The sequence below is a fragment of the Pyrgilauda ruficollis genome, unplaced genomic scaffold (assembly GCF_017590135.1).
Source record: "Pyrgilauda ruficollis isolate IOZ18807 unplaced genomic scaffold, ASM1759013v1 scaffold2, whole genome shotgun sequence".
Lineage (NCBI taxonomy): Eukaryota > Metazoa > Chordata > Aves > Passeriformes > Passeridae > Pyrgilauda > Pyrgilauda ruficollis.
Genome location: NW_024519206.1, coordinates 173,629 through 189,746, shown reverse-complemented (window position 1 = coordinate 189,746; position 16,118 = coordinate 173,629). Strand labels below are relative to the sequence as shown.

The 16,118-nt window shown below is 36.9% G+C and overlaps 1 protein-coding gene across 2 annotated transcripts; it reads left to right on the top strand.

The window, feature by feature from the left end:
• The first annotated feature begins 18 nt into the window (after positions 1 to 18).
• Positions 19 to 15,082, top strand: SLC25A40 (solute carrier family 25 member 40). 2 transcript variants are annotated; one of them, XM_041466488.1, is made up of 12 exons: positions 19 to 138; positions 1,061 to 1,179; positions 1,972 to 2,031; positions 3,192 to 3,298; positions 4,908 to 4,975; positions 6,606 to 6,730; positions 7,959 to 8,132; positions 10,589 to 10,605; positions 10,924 to 11,005; positions 12,588 to 12,668; positions 14,580 to 14,807; positions 14,929 to 15,082. In XM_041466488.1, the coding sequence occupies exons 2-11, from the start codon at positions 1,086 to 1,088 to the stop codon at positions 14,693 to 14,695; spliced, it is 924 nt and encodes a 307-aa protein (XP_041322422.1). In that variant the 5' UTR covers positions 19 to 138; positions 1,061 to 1,085; the 3' UTR covers positions 14,696 to 14,807; positions 14,929 to 15,082. The 2 variants fall into 2 exon arrangements, with proteins under 2 accessions (XP_041322422.1, XP_041322423.1); XM_041466489.1 differs by lacking the exons at positions 19 to 138; positions 1,061 to 1,179; positions 1,972 to 2,031 and adding an exon at positions 2,692 to 2,814 and having other exon boundaries at positions 10,496 to 10,605.
• The last annotated feature ends 1,036 nt before the right edge of the window (positions 15,083 to 16,118 follow it).

The window sequence follows — 16,118 nt, the reverse complement described above, 5'->3', positions numbered from 1 at the left end:
GAGCTGTGGGGACGGAGCTCGGCTGCCTTGGCTCTGGAGGAGGGGTAGGAGTGGCGGCGTTCTTCTCTCCTCGCCACAGCCCGGGCTGTGCTTGAGTCGCAGAGACCTTTGCCCCCGGCGGGCGCCACCGATAAATGGGTATGTACGCAATTCTGGGCAGCGGTCCCCTCCTTAGTCAAAGATACGTAAAAAATAAACAATATTCCCACCTACCGTTGTAGTTGTTAGTACCTGGGAGGCCAGAGTTGGTTTGTCCAACTTAATCTTTTTTATCTAACTTGAAGCTTAGTGAAAATAACAAAACATTCTTGTGAAGTCAATGAAAAGCTTAGATCAATGTTTCTAACAAAGTTAGGGCTGCACTTAAGCCTAGTGGTGCATTTTGAAAGACACACCTCTATTTGGGGATTTTATTTTCTGAAGTCTTCTTACTATCTTCTTCTGTCCTGGCTAGTTGCAGATATTGTGAATGCATTCCTAAATTGCTGTGACCACGCCTATGCTGCTGTAGAGCAGGATTCGTTCAAGGAATTAACATTTGATGGTAGCATTATTAGCAGTTAGTCCCTGCCTATTACAGAGGAGCATGTCAGGGCACACAGTCATCACTAGCAGGCTGTGGCTCTTGGGTCAGCCAGGAGACCTTTCTGGGCTCTCCCAGGAGAGATGGGAGCAAGAGATGGGCTGGGTCAATTATTCTGCAGTGCTTCAGTTCATGGGCCACAGGCTGGGAGTTTATCTTTGTAAGGATTATTTGCATGTTTGTAAACACTTTGTTGCAATTAAAGGCAATATGTGTTAAACATTTCATGTGGTTTGCAAGAACATGTAAATTTTGTGATTAATTTAAGAAGGATTTTGGAGATTTATTGTCTTTTAAAAACTTACTTGCAAAACATGGCTCAGTCTCAAAAATTACTGAGATGCTTCTATATAAGTAGAAAACTAGTATTGCTGGTTCTACATAACTTAGTAATGAAAATTGAAGATATTTATTCCTTGACTTTTTTCTGCAAATTTTGAGTGTAGTCTTACAATATGTTTTTCTGTTCCTTAACAGGTTTTTCTTCTCTGGGCATAAAGCCATGGCTGAAATGAGCGATATCAATGTACAAAAACTAACCATTGTTCAACAAGCAATAGCCTCTTGTTGTGGAGCTATACTTACATCATTATTTGGTAAGGCAAACTATGAAGCTGGCCACAGAGAGAATCTTACAAAGTGATTGCTCTTCAGTTTGACTCAGCATCATGTCTGCTTATGTATGTTTCCACTAATGTGTGGAATTGAACCCTCAACTGATAGATTCAGAGGAAGATGGTCCAGCTGCCCAGCCACTGCAGCATTCAGCATGTCTCAGCCTGTGATAGTTGTAAGGGCTGCAGTGGAAGCAGTGAAGCGTTCACTAAACCTTCACTTACTTTTCAAGAACCCCAGTGTTTTACATATTGGCTACATGCAGCAAAAAAGAAAAGTGCATTATGAATTTAACTTTTTTTTTGTTTTTTGAAAGTTATTGTATGGTCAGTTAATTGAAAAAGAGCAAACACATGAAAAATGCTGTGCTATTTTATATGCCGGAGGCCAAAATGTGATTTTGCATGCCTTGTGGTATGCTACTGGAAAAGCAATTTCAGACAATGATGTAGTAGCTTTTGAATGGGCTTTGTGTATTTCTAATATTTCATGCCTATGCAACTGTTAGTAAATTAGAAAAGATAGATATGATATCTTGCAAACCATACAGGGTGTGTAGTTCTCCTTTGTCTGTGATAGCATTGTTTCTGTCTGCTAACATCCCTTTTCACTCTGCTTGATAACACTGTGAAATCTGTTAGGTGGGGGGGGTTCCCCCCCCCCCGCTTTGAAAACAAAAAAAAGGTTCTAGAAGTTCATGATAAGGCATCTGTAAACTTCTTACTTTTTCAGGGGATCCAGGGTGTTTCTAAATGACTTCTGTTTCATTTTAGTAACTCCTCTTGATGTTATCAAAACTCGACTGCAAGCCCAAGGGAATCCATTCCATGACGGTAAACAAACAAATGTGTATGTAGAGTAAAGGGGGACACAGTTTGCTTTTTGCTCTTGTGTTTAGCTGATAGTTGTCATAATTCTGTGCTGAGGTGCAGAATGTTTGAGTTTGTTTCTCCAATATAACTGTGGCTGGGGGGAAAAAGCAGCACACCAGTATGTACTAAACACAGTAGAAAAAATCCCATACATCCATATCATTTTAAACAGGCTTTTTTTTCCTGTCTTAGTCTTTTCATTATGGCAGAACGTACAACTAATACTGAGTTGAGTCAAACAATAAAAAGCTGTTAGTAAATGAATAAATATTTCATCAGAGGGCTTATGTGGTCAGGATGTTATATCAAAGTTCATCTCCTCCAGAATCCAGAGATTTTTGAAATGGAGAAGTCTTAACAAGTCACTTGCCACTTGGGCTCTAAATAGATGAAGATATTGTGCTGTCAAAGATGTGCTAATGGTTCTTACTATTTACTTGTACTTAGTATATGAGATTTAAAAGAAAAGAAGATGACTGGTTTTTCATGTTGAATGTGGAGGTGAGTATTTGCAGTCACACTTGCAAATCAAATTAGGAAAAATACTTGTGCCTTCTGTCCTGCTTTTGAGTAAGTTCTAAAGCCTTCAGAAATCTGTAAATATGAAGCTTGAAGTATGTTTTTGTAATGGCAATAATATTTTATCAAACAGGTTGAAAGTATATAATGTGGGAGAAAGAAAAACAAATGGAGGGGATGATCTAGTATAAATACAGACAAAGACATAATAATAATACAGATAAGGTACAGTATCTCCACTTGAAGTGGATGCTGATGTTTCTTAATAAGAGATTTAAAAGTCTGAAAGATGTTCACAGTTGCATGCAATAGTGACGTTCAGGTCTTGTGTTAGTTTTACCTTTCAGCAGATGGTAATATAATCTAAAGATGTCTCTTGGAGCCTTGTGAAGGCAGTTCCATTCAGCTGGCAGTCTGAGTGTTACATTTGTACCCTCTTTCCTTTGACCTAATTTTTCATTACTGACTTAGCAAAATTATTTTGCCCCTCTGTGTCTAACCAGAAATAAGTCTGTGTTGCCATTATATCCAATTTGAAATTGCTTCTGGGTAAAAAACAATCTTACAAGCATTAACTATATTCGTATACACCATTTTATTAGGAAAGTGTTTCGTATACTCCAGTGGCCATATGGATCATGTATATGTTTGCGAAAATGGGGACAGCAAAGCCTGGTATAAAAAACCTGGGCATTTCAAAGGGACATTGGTAAGAACATTTTACATGTATATAAAACTGTGCATTTTTAAGTAGCATACTATAAAGTTTTCAGGTTTTTTCAGGTTCTACTGGAATCTGTAATCATTTGAGAGGGTCTTCATGTAGTTACACTGCTGATTGATGATACCTTCTACTGTCTGCAAAAAAATACATATTCCTTCCTTAAGATGAACAAGGAGGCAGCTGCACAGCCCTCTTCATAGGTTACTGGCTTTATGATTTTATTTTCCCCACTTCAGCTGTTTTGGCAGTAGTTGCTGATTGCAGGTACTAATTTTCTCTTTCCTGCTTACATCCCTTGTGCCCACACATCTCCCAGTATGCTTCTGAGCTGAACTAATGGTGTAGATAGTGTTTAAAGTTAAATTCATGTGTCAAGTTCTCTATCCAAAGAAGTCTCTATCCTATCAAGTACTAGACTTGTAGGACTAGCATTTTCCTGAACACTTGAATCAGACTTGCTGGCAGATACTGTCATGCTGGTTCATTAGTCTAATTTTCTTTTGACTCTACCATGAAGTTACACCTATGATCAAGAATTTTTCAGAATTAAAATCTTGAGAATGGAATGTTAATGCAAAAGGTGTCTTCAGCAGTTTAAAAGGGTTTTTTTAATTAATAACTTTACAAGTGTGATTTTTTCAATTACCTTTACTATGTAATTTTAGAAAGTTAGTTAGTTTCAGTTAGTTTTCTATGGTACATGAATTTATGCCTAGTTTTGCCGTAACAAATTGATTCGTAAAGAAGAATGACTATCATATAACTTCTTTTTTTTTTTTTTTAAATTAGTCTTATCTTTTATCTATGCCTTCCTGTTTTGTAAACTTATTGAAGCTATAAAGGTAGTAACCAGCTAGTATAAAAGTGTCTTTTTTGTTAAACCATGTTAGGACCTTTAGGGATTCTTGGCTTCCTTTCAAAGCTAATCAGGTTTGTTGTAATAAACCATTTCTTTGTTTTTTCCATTCAGCTTTTTACCTCACATGATTAATCCATCAAGGCTGTCTCCTTTAAAGCCATTTGCTTTTTTCTTCCTCTAAGTCCTTTCTGTGGTCTGCCAGACTCTCTATCTTTTGGGACTCTGTAATAATGTCTGGTCTTAGGCATATTCTAATCCATTGAATCCCAACCTCTTTCCCCAGATGTTTTAAGAAAATTAGTACCCTGATATTACAAAGTTTGTGGTTTTCCTTGTGATTTTTGCTGAATAATCTTCAAGGTTTTGTGTTCTTCTGCTGTCAGTCTCCTGGCAATATACTGGACAGCTGTAATAATATTTGAAAGCTTGTATATGGTATAGTGTATACACATTGCATGTAGGGGGTCACATTGTCAGAGGAAGTATTGAAGAATCTTTGAGAATTAGTTGCTATTTCATGCCTAGAAACTCTGCTACATATTGCAAAAATATTTTAGTGGATTTTTTGGGGAAGTTTCCACAAATTGCTGCAATATAATATTAGTACTGAAAATAGTTATAAAAAGGGCTGACAGTCACTGATAAACATTAGTTTTGTGTTCTGCCAGCTAAAATGTATTACTAACTACAAAAGTTCGTAGCTAATTATTGCTCTTTGCCTGGTTATATTTTTAGGATGCATTTGTGAAAATTATTCGAATAGAGGGAATTAAGTCGCTGTGGAGTGGGCTTCCCCCAACACTGTAAGTTGAATGGGTTTTTTTGGTGACGTGCTGTAAGTTATTGTTAAAAAAATTGCTTAATTATTTTTGAGAAATTGCTATACTTATTTCTAAGTTATTTTTAAAAAACTGGTCAATTCTGAAGTTACAGACTTATCAGTTTGATGAGAAATGTCTATGGGCAGTATAATTTTTGTCAGATTTTAGAATTTTCTGATACATTCTCTGTAGTTAAGCAGGATCAATAGACTTCTCATTCTGCTTTTTCTTTTCCCCCTACTATAACCATTCCTTTGATAGCATCGTTGAATCACAGGATGGGACCTGGTCCCTTGAGAGGGTCAGTCTTCAACACATTCTTGTTGTATCTTGTTACTTAATGACTTGCTATCAGCAGCACAGCTGTTTCCAGACACTCTGGTGTTGCACTTCATTACCCTCACTTAATTTTCGTAATCATCTTCTTTATTTCAAAGAACTTTGGGGTTTTATTCTATCTGGATAAACAGATAATTCATTTTCTCTCTACAAGAGCAATTTACATATTTAAACACTGCAATCAGATCTCCTCCTGATCTTCTCTTTAGGCTTATCAGCTCCAAACTGTTTTATCTTTTTATTCATATTAACCTAGTATAGCTAGAAATTAAGATCTCTATAATTATGTTCTCCTTCATAAACCAAGAAAGTTTTTAAATCTAAGATGTGTATTAAACTTGTGTCTTGTAAGGCACAAAGTGGGAAGTGCCCAGTGGGAAGCACTTTTCATTTGCAGACAGTGCTCAGTGTATAGGCACAAAGAAAGCAAAGCATGGTAGAGTTCAGCCTTGTTTACCCTCCAGTAGGTGGCAATTTCAAAATATAAACCTTAGGACCTGACTGAACTGTTCCAGTCAATACAGTTTTTTGCAAAGCACGTGTTTTGTTCTCCAGCCAGCAGAGAACTAACTTCTTTACTGGAGAAAGTCACACAAGTAGAAGAGAAGATACAAACTAAGCCATGTTGGTTTTCCAAGCATGACGGTCCTCGGTGGTTTTTGGGTAATGGTGGTACATGCTGTATTGGCACAGACATAACACAGAAGTGTAATTGCCAGATTATCGTAAGATGTGGTGCTTTTTCCCTACACTGAATGATTATTGAATCTACCTGTTGCTACTGCAGTTTGTACTATGCTGGTATGGAAAAAGGTTATATTTGTGCATACTACATTGTCTCTCAAGTAGTGAGTATCATGGCTGTTGATCAAGAACATAATATCCAATTGTTACATAAATAAAAATTAAGGTTAGTAGTACTTGTGTAATATTTTGTTTGGGTTCTTCATTTTCAGATCTTTCATTTCCCATTCTTTATCAAAATAGTTCTGGAGCTGGTATGGAATAGATTTTGACTGAGATAATCTACCATCATTTTACTTACGGTTTTCCCTAATGAAGTGAATACCTGGGAGATGTGTGGGTTTGAAACTCTGAACTAGAAGCAGTGAATCAAAGCTATGGGATTAATGTTGGGTTTTTTTATTAATCCATTACACACAGCTGAAAACTTAACTTTTTAAAAAAGTTAAGTAAAATATCAATACAAGACAGTTGACTTTATTCTCCTGCTTTCCTGGTATTAATTTAAATTTCCTCTCTTATATTTTAGAATAATGGCTGTTCCTACTACAGCAATCTATTATACCTGCTATGATCAGCTGTGTGAAGCTTTGAAAAATAGACCAGGAAAGCATGATGAGCACATTCCAGTTATTGCAGGTTCCTTAAGCAGATGTAAGTTGTCCTCTGTTTAAAGAGAAATCTGGAACATAATACCTCTATGCTGGTTTTTTTGGGTTTATTTTGTTGACTTTTATTTAAAGTAAATATGCTATGGGTTTAAATGAGGGATAGGAAGGAATACTGTCATTACCCAGTATTTCTTGGGCAACACAACCCTCTAACCTGGAATAATGAGATTTGGTTTTGTGGAAATACTTTCATTACATTTGTAATTTGTTCGAAGTTTTATATTTCTAGATTTCTTCCAAGGGCAGTTTAATTTAAGTCTGTTATGCCATCAATCTAATAATAAACATCATCATTTGTTATCATGGAAGGTACATAGGTAATTATAACAAAGATGAAAATTGGACTTGTACTGGTTTTACTGATGTATGATGTGGATAGAATTTATGTATTTTCTTACTTTTGTTTACCATTTTCTTAATCTGTTTTTGTAGAATTAACTCAGATAATATATTTTAGGGCTTTTCTTAGAAGGGTCTGTTGATGCAGTTCCATGTTTTACCTGTGACGACCGTGGGGTCACTGGCAGAATAGTGGAAAAAGAATTGGTATTCGTGGTGGTGTAGCACATTATTCTTATTAGGCTGTTCATGTGTAAAACCTTATTCCAGCAACAGAAGAAAAATGCTTAGATCTAGTAACATTTTCAAAATCTGTTAGATGTGTGATGGTAGCTTGTTACTGAATGAGGACTCACTGACCATTGTGCAAGATGCAAGAGTTACTTTATCAGATACAGATTGCCTGCTAATCGTTCTTGATAGTTTAAAATAAGAGTGGCAAAGATGCTTAGAAATTAATAAAAGCTTAAATCTGTAACCACAATTCTGTCCTTAACACAAAAAGAAGCCTTAAGCATCAAGATAGCTTTCTTCAAGTTACAGTTTAAAATGGGAACTAATGAAAATAATTGAGTTTAAGTACTTGAAATCTTCAGCCTATTTATGTGTTAAATCTGAAAAATTAGGATTATCAACATGTTACATTGTTTACAACATGCTAGCATTGAAAAAAACACACTAAACTGGAAATGTAGGTACTGCGAATAGGCATGTTTTTCTCAGTTGGAAAGGAAAATTATTTTGGGAATTAGTTCAAGGAAAATGGGAGAGTTGAAAAGAATCAAATATATAAAGTGAGACATGACTTGAATGTTTAGGAAATTGTACTATTAAGTATTGATTTTTCTAAAAAAGTCATGTTTCCTTTGCAGTTGGTTCTGCCACTGTGGTGAGTCCCCTGGAGCTGATCAGAACTCAAATGCAGTATCGCAGGTCATCCTACAAGCAGCTGTACCTGCGTGTCAGCACCAAAGTGGCTGTAGATGGGTGGCTCTCCCTGTGGCAGGGCTGGACTTCTACTATTCTGAGAGATGTACCTTTCTCAGGTAAGGTTTATTTCCCATGCAGGTTTTTGTTTTTGTTTTTATATTATTTTTCTGTGGTTTTAGGTAGTTTTAATAGTTGGCTTTAGGAATGACTGAGATTTACTTTTTCTCTTTGAGGATTTTTATTTACAAATTCTCTGAAGATGTGATTTCCATCCATCCATCCCCCCCGCCCCCCCCAGTTTTGTTTGTGGATACCAGATAGGATTCATTGTTACATTCCCTTTCTCTGTATTTAGACACTTTCTTCTCATCTTCATCTTACACAATGACTGCTTTTAAAGAGTTTTAGCTGGAAATTTTCTCTGTGATAGAAATAGTGGCTATTTTTTGATAAACATGCTGTATCTAAGTGGTTACATAATTTTGGAAACATGTACAGAGAGTGACACAGTAGTGTCTTCAAGATTTTATTTTTTTTTAAATCAAGATGAATTCATTTGTATAACTGCTCCAAAAAACTCTTTAGCAAGACTTGAAAGCTAAAAGCCTGGAAGAAGAAAAGTCTGATTCAAAGCGTTACAAGTCCTATGGCTATTCCTTAAGGTAACTCGGACAGATGTTACAGGGGAGACTGCTAAAGCTCCAGAAAGCCCCTGTCTCTTTAAGGCCTGTTTTTGTCAGAATACTTTTGGATCATCAGACATCAGTTGTCATTGAAACAGTTTCTGTCATTGGTGTAGTACCAGGAATCTTTAAACACCTTATGCTGGCCCAGAAAAATTCTTCAAATCTATTTTTGGAAAGATTCTTATTCAAACCTGGTTTTGGAGTCAGAGAACCCTTGAAGTATTTGACCTGCTATCTCCGTTGTCTTACTTCACTCTTAAGATGATCTGATATCTAATTTAATTTGTGTTTCCAGTCAATCTTGTGGGCCAGTCATTGGTTTGGGCTGTTACAGGATATGTGTACCCAGAGTAAATTTTAAATTGGCTGTGAACCAAACTGAGACATAACTGGGGTGTGATGAGGATATTCACTTTAAAATTGCAGTTGGTAGTTAAGTGAATAAACTGAATAAAGTTATTTCAGCTCTCTTCTTTTCAGAATTTATAATGCTCTGTTCTCTTTCACTTAGCTACTGGAAGGTGTTTGAAAATTGTGATTGGAATGTATTTCCCACCTAAAGATCCAGTTCCTTGATGGGACTTAATTGAGTCTTCTGTGATAGGGAAGGCTTCTGAACCTATGAAAACATGGTTTCACTAAGGCTAAAGACAACTGCCAGAATTCATCTGAATCTTTTGTCTGAAGAGTTTCCTCTTCAATTTTTATTTTTATTTATTCTTGCCCAATGCAATTTTCTCTTAGGCTGTTCTCTAAGCTTTGTAAGGGAACTCTCAGATTCTTCACCTGATTCCTGCTGTCTGACTTCAAGTAGAAACTCTTATTTCTTTTACTGATTTTTGTCTGTAGCGGTGTGGCTGGAGCTAGTGAGCTTCCTTCCCCCTGCTGCTTTTAACAGAGTGGGAAGATCAGAGGGAGTGCACAAGGAAGAGGGCACTAAGGGGATGTGCATTCTTCTCAGTCCTTTTCAGATTCTTGTGTCCACACCTGCTGTTCCTCCACTGCTCCAAGCCAGGCTTGTTGATTTTTAGTCAGTTTCCACACTGCTCTGGCATTCCCTGGACAGTGGCTGCTCACTCATCTGTGCCCAGTATTTTGTGGGCATGATGGTGGAGGCACAAGTTAACCTGTAAGGCAGTAGCTGCATGTTGAGAGCTACTCAACCAATAGTGAGCAGGCAAGTAGTTAGAAAGCAGAAAAAGTGCAGTTTAGTTCAGCAGATGGTTACAGAAACAGATGTTATTCCTAGAAGTTGTTTACTGGATTTTCCTTTGACAGTCCCAAGAGAGGCATTTCCCTATTAGTAATTCCAGGAAGGAAAATTATATTTTTTGGTTCTCTCAGAATTATATTTTATACTGTGCCTCAAAAAAGTATGAGGCAGTCCTGAGCAACATCTAATTTTGTATGAAATGTGTTTTTATAGAATTACTGAGATCTATGAAATATCCCTGAAAAGATAGCGAGTAATTAGAAGACTAAATTTTGATTTATTTTAAATTGAATGTGAGTTTGTAGCGCTTGGGTTAGATTGTGTGAAGGCAGGGGTTACCTAAGGGAAAGACAAAATGACTAGGCTAATTTGTATCATATGAAGAAATTTGGGATATGGACAACAAGGGGACACAGCAATCTGTCCATGGGTTATCACACAGGACACTTATGCTTTCAGCTCTTGTTTCTTTTTGCTTCTTTTGCCACAGTAGAATTCTTACATCTGGACTTGATACAAGAATTTTTGTACTTGATATACAGATTTGTTGTAATGCAAGTTTATTTTTTTGTAATCATAGCAATGTATTGGTATAATTATGAACGTTTCAAGAAGATGATGTGCAAGAAAGTTGGTGCAAATGAACCTACATTTTTTGTTTCTTTTACTTCAGGAGCAGCATCTGGCTCTGTAAGTATATAATTTCATTTCTAGTACTATTCTTTATTATTAGCACTAATAAACTATTTTAAAATGTATGATTTTGGAAATTTCTCTCAGAAATGTTGTATATTTTGGGGCACTTGTATTTAAACACATGTGGTGTGGCACTCAACCTGACTAAATAAATCTGAATAAACTACAATGTTCTGACATACAAGACTTAAAAATATCATGTGCTTAGAAAATCAAATCTAGTTTTAAATTGTGTGTGCACTTTAATTTTTTTTTAAATATGGTTAAATTTTTATTTTTTGTGCACTAACATTACAACTGATTTCCTTATAGATTGCAGCTGTTGTAACTCAGCCATTTGATGTAGTGAAAACACACAGGCAGACTCAACTTTGGGAGAATGAGACCTTAAAAAGTAAGTTGCTGGTAAGAAAAAAAAACCCTATAGTGTTTCAAAAAATAAAATGTAGTATTTGGGTATGGTTTGTGGTAGGAATTTTAAATATTTGGCACTTCTAAAGTATATGTAAACATTCTATCAGCCAGGCATTTTTTCTTGCCCAAACTAGTATATTTTTTCTCCTAGGAGATATATTTTATCTCCTAGGTGAATACCATATTTCATTAATGACATGGAAGAGGGAAAAGGTGTGAGTTCAGTACAATATAGGTTAATAAGATGGTATAAAATTGAAACAAAGGAATCCAAAGCTATTACATTTAGGCAGACCAATTGCAAATTTGAGATGTTCCTGGTTATTGCAGGGATGTTGGACTAGATGACCAATAAAGGTTCTTTGGTTCTTTTGAACCCAAACTATTCTATGATTCAAGTAAGTTATATTGAAATAGGCAAAAAAGTAACTTCATAGCAAACATTCAGTTGAACAGTGATCTGTTGAACAGTGATCTATTGAAAAAGTCTTCAAAATAACATTCACTACCACTTACTCCTACATGGCAATATTCTTGTGATAAATATTAGACTAGAAAGAGAAAGTATTATGCTCAGGTTGTGTATTTTTTACCTTCTTTTCATGTGATTTCAAAAAAAATTATTTTTGAGGGCATATTATTGAATGTCCCAACATCTTTAAAGGATGAAAAAGGAAGTTTCTGTTTGGCTCTTGTCAGTAGAGCAGTACTCTGTTTTATCCAAATTGAAGTGGTATATAATACCTTTTTTTCCATTGCTTGGGATGTGGACCAGTGAAGGAATTAGATTAACCTAAATAAATATTATATCATGGCTTTAAGATTACAGACCATTAAAAAGGCTGAGTATCCAAATAGTTTTTGCTTAGAAAATAAGTGCTCACTTTTTGGCATGAGGTTTCATTCTCTCAGTTTTGTTTTTTTTTTCCTACAGTAATTCTTGAAAAAAATTATTATCATTTGATTGCAGAACAAGTATTAAAAAAAGTTGTAAATATAAATAGTTACTGTTTTTAATCCTTTTCCTGTACTGATGAATGTAACAATTCCTTCCTAACACCACTTTGAAACATGTGTCTGCCATATATTTATTAGGTTAATATTAATAATATTAATTTATATTTTTAAAATTCCATTATGGTAATCTTTAATTTGTTCCAGTTTAATTCTTTCCAAATCCAGTTACTGTTGGAGTTGAACACTGACTATGCATCAACATTTTGTCTCTCTGTGACTGCAAAAATATTTTTGGCTTCCAAGGGCTGTGGGATATTCCTAAAGAATATATTTTCACCTGTATCAGCAATCCAGTAAAAATTATAGTAGCTGTTAATATATCTTACTCTAGGTTTTACTGCAGGTCTTTTCCATTACTTGCTGTTTCAACTTGTGTATTCGCATTCTGTATTAATTTAACATACTGTATAAATAAGATGGATAAAATTAACAAAAAAGGCATTAAACCTAACAATTACATCTGTAACAGTCTCTGATTTCTAAAAATATCATTCTGTGGTATTGCATGGATTGCCTAATTCACTGTTGTCTTGTACTATATTGAGTTCCACAGAGGGACAGTAAATCAACCTGGGCAGTTATGAGGAAAATTGCTGCTAGAAATGGGATTGCTGGATTATTTGCAGGTAAATTTTTTCCTATCACTAAAAAAAAATCAGACTAGAGAGTTCTTAATCATAGATGTTAACATGCATAAATTATATATTTCTATTTCTGTGACCACTGTCAGTTATGCGATAGTTTGCATATATAAAGCAACAGACATGCAGACATTGGCCTCTCCTGGGATCTTCATGGTAGAGTACCATGGGATAAAGTCCTGGAGGGAAGAGAGGCCCAAGAAAGCTGGTTAATATTCAAGAATGACTTCCTCCAGGCTCAGGAACAATGTATCCCAGCAAAGACAAAGTCAGGTGAAAACTCCAGGAGGCCTGTATGGAGGAAGAAGGAGCTTCTGGACAAGCTCAGACACCATAGGGAAGCCAGGACAGGTCACCTGTCACAGAGAAATGGTCTAAGTGAACAGAAAGCAGGTTAGGAAATTAATCTGGCCAGGGATGTCAAGGGCAACAAGAAAAGCTTCTATAGGTATGTTGGTGATCAGAATCATAGATGTTAACATGCATAAATTATATATTTCCATTTCTGTGACCACTGTCAGTTATGCGATAGTTTGCATATATAAAGCAACAGACATGCAGACATTGGCCTCTCCTGGGATCTTCATGGTAGAGTACCATGGGATAAAGTCCTGGAGGGAAGAGAGGCCCAAGAAAGCTGGTTAATATTCAAGAATGACCTCCTCCAGGCTCAGGAACAATGTATCCCAGCAAAGACAAAGTCAGGTGAAAACTCCAGGAGGCCTGTATGGAGGAAGAAGGAGCTTCTGGACAAGCTCAGACACCATAGGGAAGCCAGGACAGGTCACCTGTCACAGAGAAATGGTCTAAGTGAACAGAAAGCAGGTTAGGAAATTAATCTGGCCAGGGATGTCAAGGGCAACAAGAAAAGCTTCTATAGGTATGTTGGTGATCAGAGGAAGACAAGGGAAAACATTGGCCCTCTCCTGCATGACTCTGGCAGCCTGAGGCAGAAATGACAAGATAGGGACATAAAAATAATATTGAGATAAAATCCTATTGTAGTTCATACTGAAATGACCATCAGCAAGAGACATTCCAAATCCAGGATACTTACCAGCCTTCACCACACTGCACTGGCTCACTGGGGGCCCTTGTGTGAATGGCTGCACAGGTGGTTAAGCCTTGCAAGACTTTATTTGCTGAAAGAGATTTTACTCACTGTACAGTGATGGCATAGCTGGGTAATAGGATTTGCATATTTCAGAGCACTGGATGCTAACAGAATGCAAGACATCACAAAGTATCACTAAAATTGATATTGAATTCAGTTAATAGATTAAAGCACTCACACTTCAGTCTTGACACATGGGTAGCAGACTTCAGAGATGCTCTTGATCAGTTCAGTTGGCCACACGTAGCTGAGATGACTGGGGTTAGCCTGCCTGGCTCCTTGCTGCTGTTCCAAAGTCACACAAGGTCTCTGTGGGTCGTGTGTCATCTGTGTTGGCTCTCTGCAGACGTCTTTGCATTTCAAGTGGAAGTAGAGGGCTCACTGTGTGTGGAAAAGGGGATTCAGCCTTATTTCCCTTCCTCTAAACTGAATCACTTTCTAACCTCCACTGGCAAGATCACAGTTGACTATAATAGGAGACATTTAACACTTAAATTCCATCATTTATTCACGTGACCAGGATTCTTCATTTTGGTAGAGCAGAGACACAATGGGCTTGAGGCAGGCAGACCACACAGAACAGCAGAGGTGAGGGCGTAAGGTTATTACACTGGTAATACCTACAGCCAGTAAATTCAGTATTTTGAGGCATGTGAGCAGGTACTATCCCAGCTCTAAACTGATATACTATGGTATTGATATATTGTGATCAACACATTGTACTGCAGCACTTGGGTCTGAAGACAAATAGTAGTGAACACTTCCCTTTCTCTTCTGGGCAGGTATTACTCCACGGCTGTTTAAAGTTGCTCCTGCTTGTGCCATAATGATCAGCACTTATGAATATGGAAAGTCTTTCTTTTCTCATTTAAATGAAAAAAAGAATCAACATCCATAATTGTTCTGCATCCAGTTGTATGAAGGCAAAGTATATGATGGAAGTTGTGCCAAATTTAAATCTGTGAAGATGTTTTTTTAGAATTCCCAGTGAATTTCTACCGTCACATTTGGTAACTAAATAAAGCTTCATTTCTAACTTTCACAAAGGATTAATTCACTCTTTTTATTAAGAATAAGAAAATGCACATCACCCTGAAACTATCATTGAAGATTTTATGACTTCTCTTGCAGCTGGAGAGAAAAAAGAAAGGAAGGAAGAACAAAAGAAAAAAGAAAGGAGGAAGAGAAGAAAAGTTGAGGCTGGACATAGCAATGAAGAATAATGACTTCCACTGTGTTAAATTTTCAGTCATGATTAAACATTTTAGTTGGGTTTTAAAATTATGTTTTAAAATGTTTTGGGTTTCTAATTGTAAGATATATTTATTTCTCAGTAAGGAGGTTGATACAGAGCAAATTCAATAAATACTTATTTATTCTTGCTGCGTGTTATGTGTTTCATTCTGTACGTTTGTTATTTGCAGCTCTGTATTTTGTGTAAGTGCATTTTATAAAAGCTTCTCAGGTTTATTTTAAATGAAAAATTCTGTAAAATTGGAAAAATACTTATGTTTATTAGACACTGAGAGAGCGTGGTGCACACACTGGTGGGGCAGCAGGGGTTTTTGTTTAAGGTAATACTGGAAGAAATTAAAGCACACCTATACACTGAAGCCAAAGGCCTGTACAGGTGCTCTGCAGGAACACTCCTGCACGTGTTTCTGGCAGGTGCCAGTTGTCACTGTCACACTGCTCCCAGGCAGGGCTGGGCCATGCACACTTTGTGTGGGGCCACCTGTCTTGGAAGGCTGGGGTTGCTGGCATACGAGAGGTGATTGTGTGCCAGCTTGACTCAGCCCTGCGCCCCTCTGAAGGCAAGAGCGAGTGCAGGTTGCTGCCACAGGCACAGCCACCCTCTGCCCCAGCGTGCTGCACTCCTGGTAGGGACAACTGCAGCACTGCACTTGTCTGTAGGCACTCAAATTACTAAATCAGAGCTGCCTCTGTATGATTTAAATCCTTTTTAACTACCCTCACTACCTCCCTCTTTTCATGCACTTTCAATGCAGCTGTTGAATTCTATTTTTTTGGTGTATTTTAATGAGGGGGTGCTGATACAAAAGTAACTCAGTAGTCAGATCATTAAGACACTGACATTTGGATGTGCTTTACCCAAGAAATGGAGTTCAGGCCATGGTGAAAATTCCTCACACACTGAAAAATGCTCTACTTGTTAAGACATTATGTACCACATTAGGCAAGAGCCAGAGGAGATGCTTAACACTGTTCTTCCACTGTGACTTCTGAATGAAAATTTACAAAATAAGGCCTAAGAGAACATAGTAGCAGCAGATATTGGATGACACTGAATGATACAGAGC

Bases quoted from the DNA above. Each gene is read 5' to 3' on its own strand.
- SLC25A40 (XM_041466488.1), top strand. From the start codon at position 1,086: ATGGCTGAAATGAGCGATATCAATGTACAAAAACTAACCATTGTTCAA. The intron at 2,032-3,191 runs GTAAACAAACAA...CCATTTTATTAG, and splicing joins AGGGAATCCATTCCATGACG to GAAAGTGTTTCGTATACTCC. The intron at 3,299-4,907 runs GTAAGAACATTT...TTATATTTTTAG, and splicing joins GGCATTTCAAAGGGACATTG to GATGCATTTGTGAAAATTAT.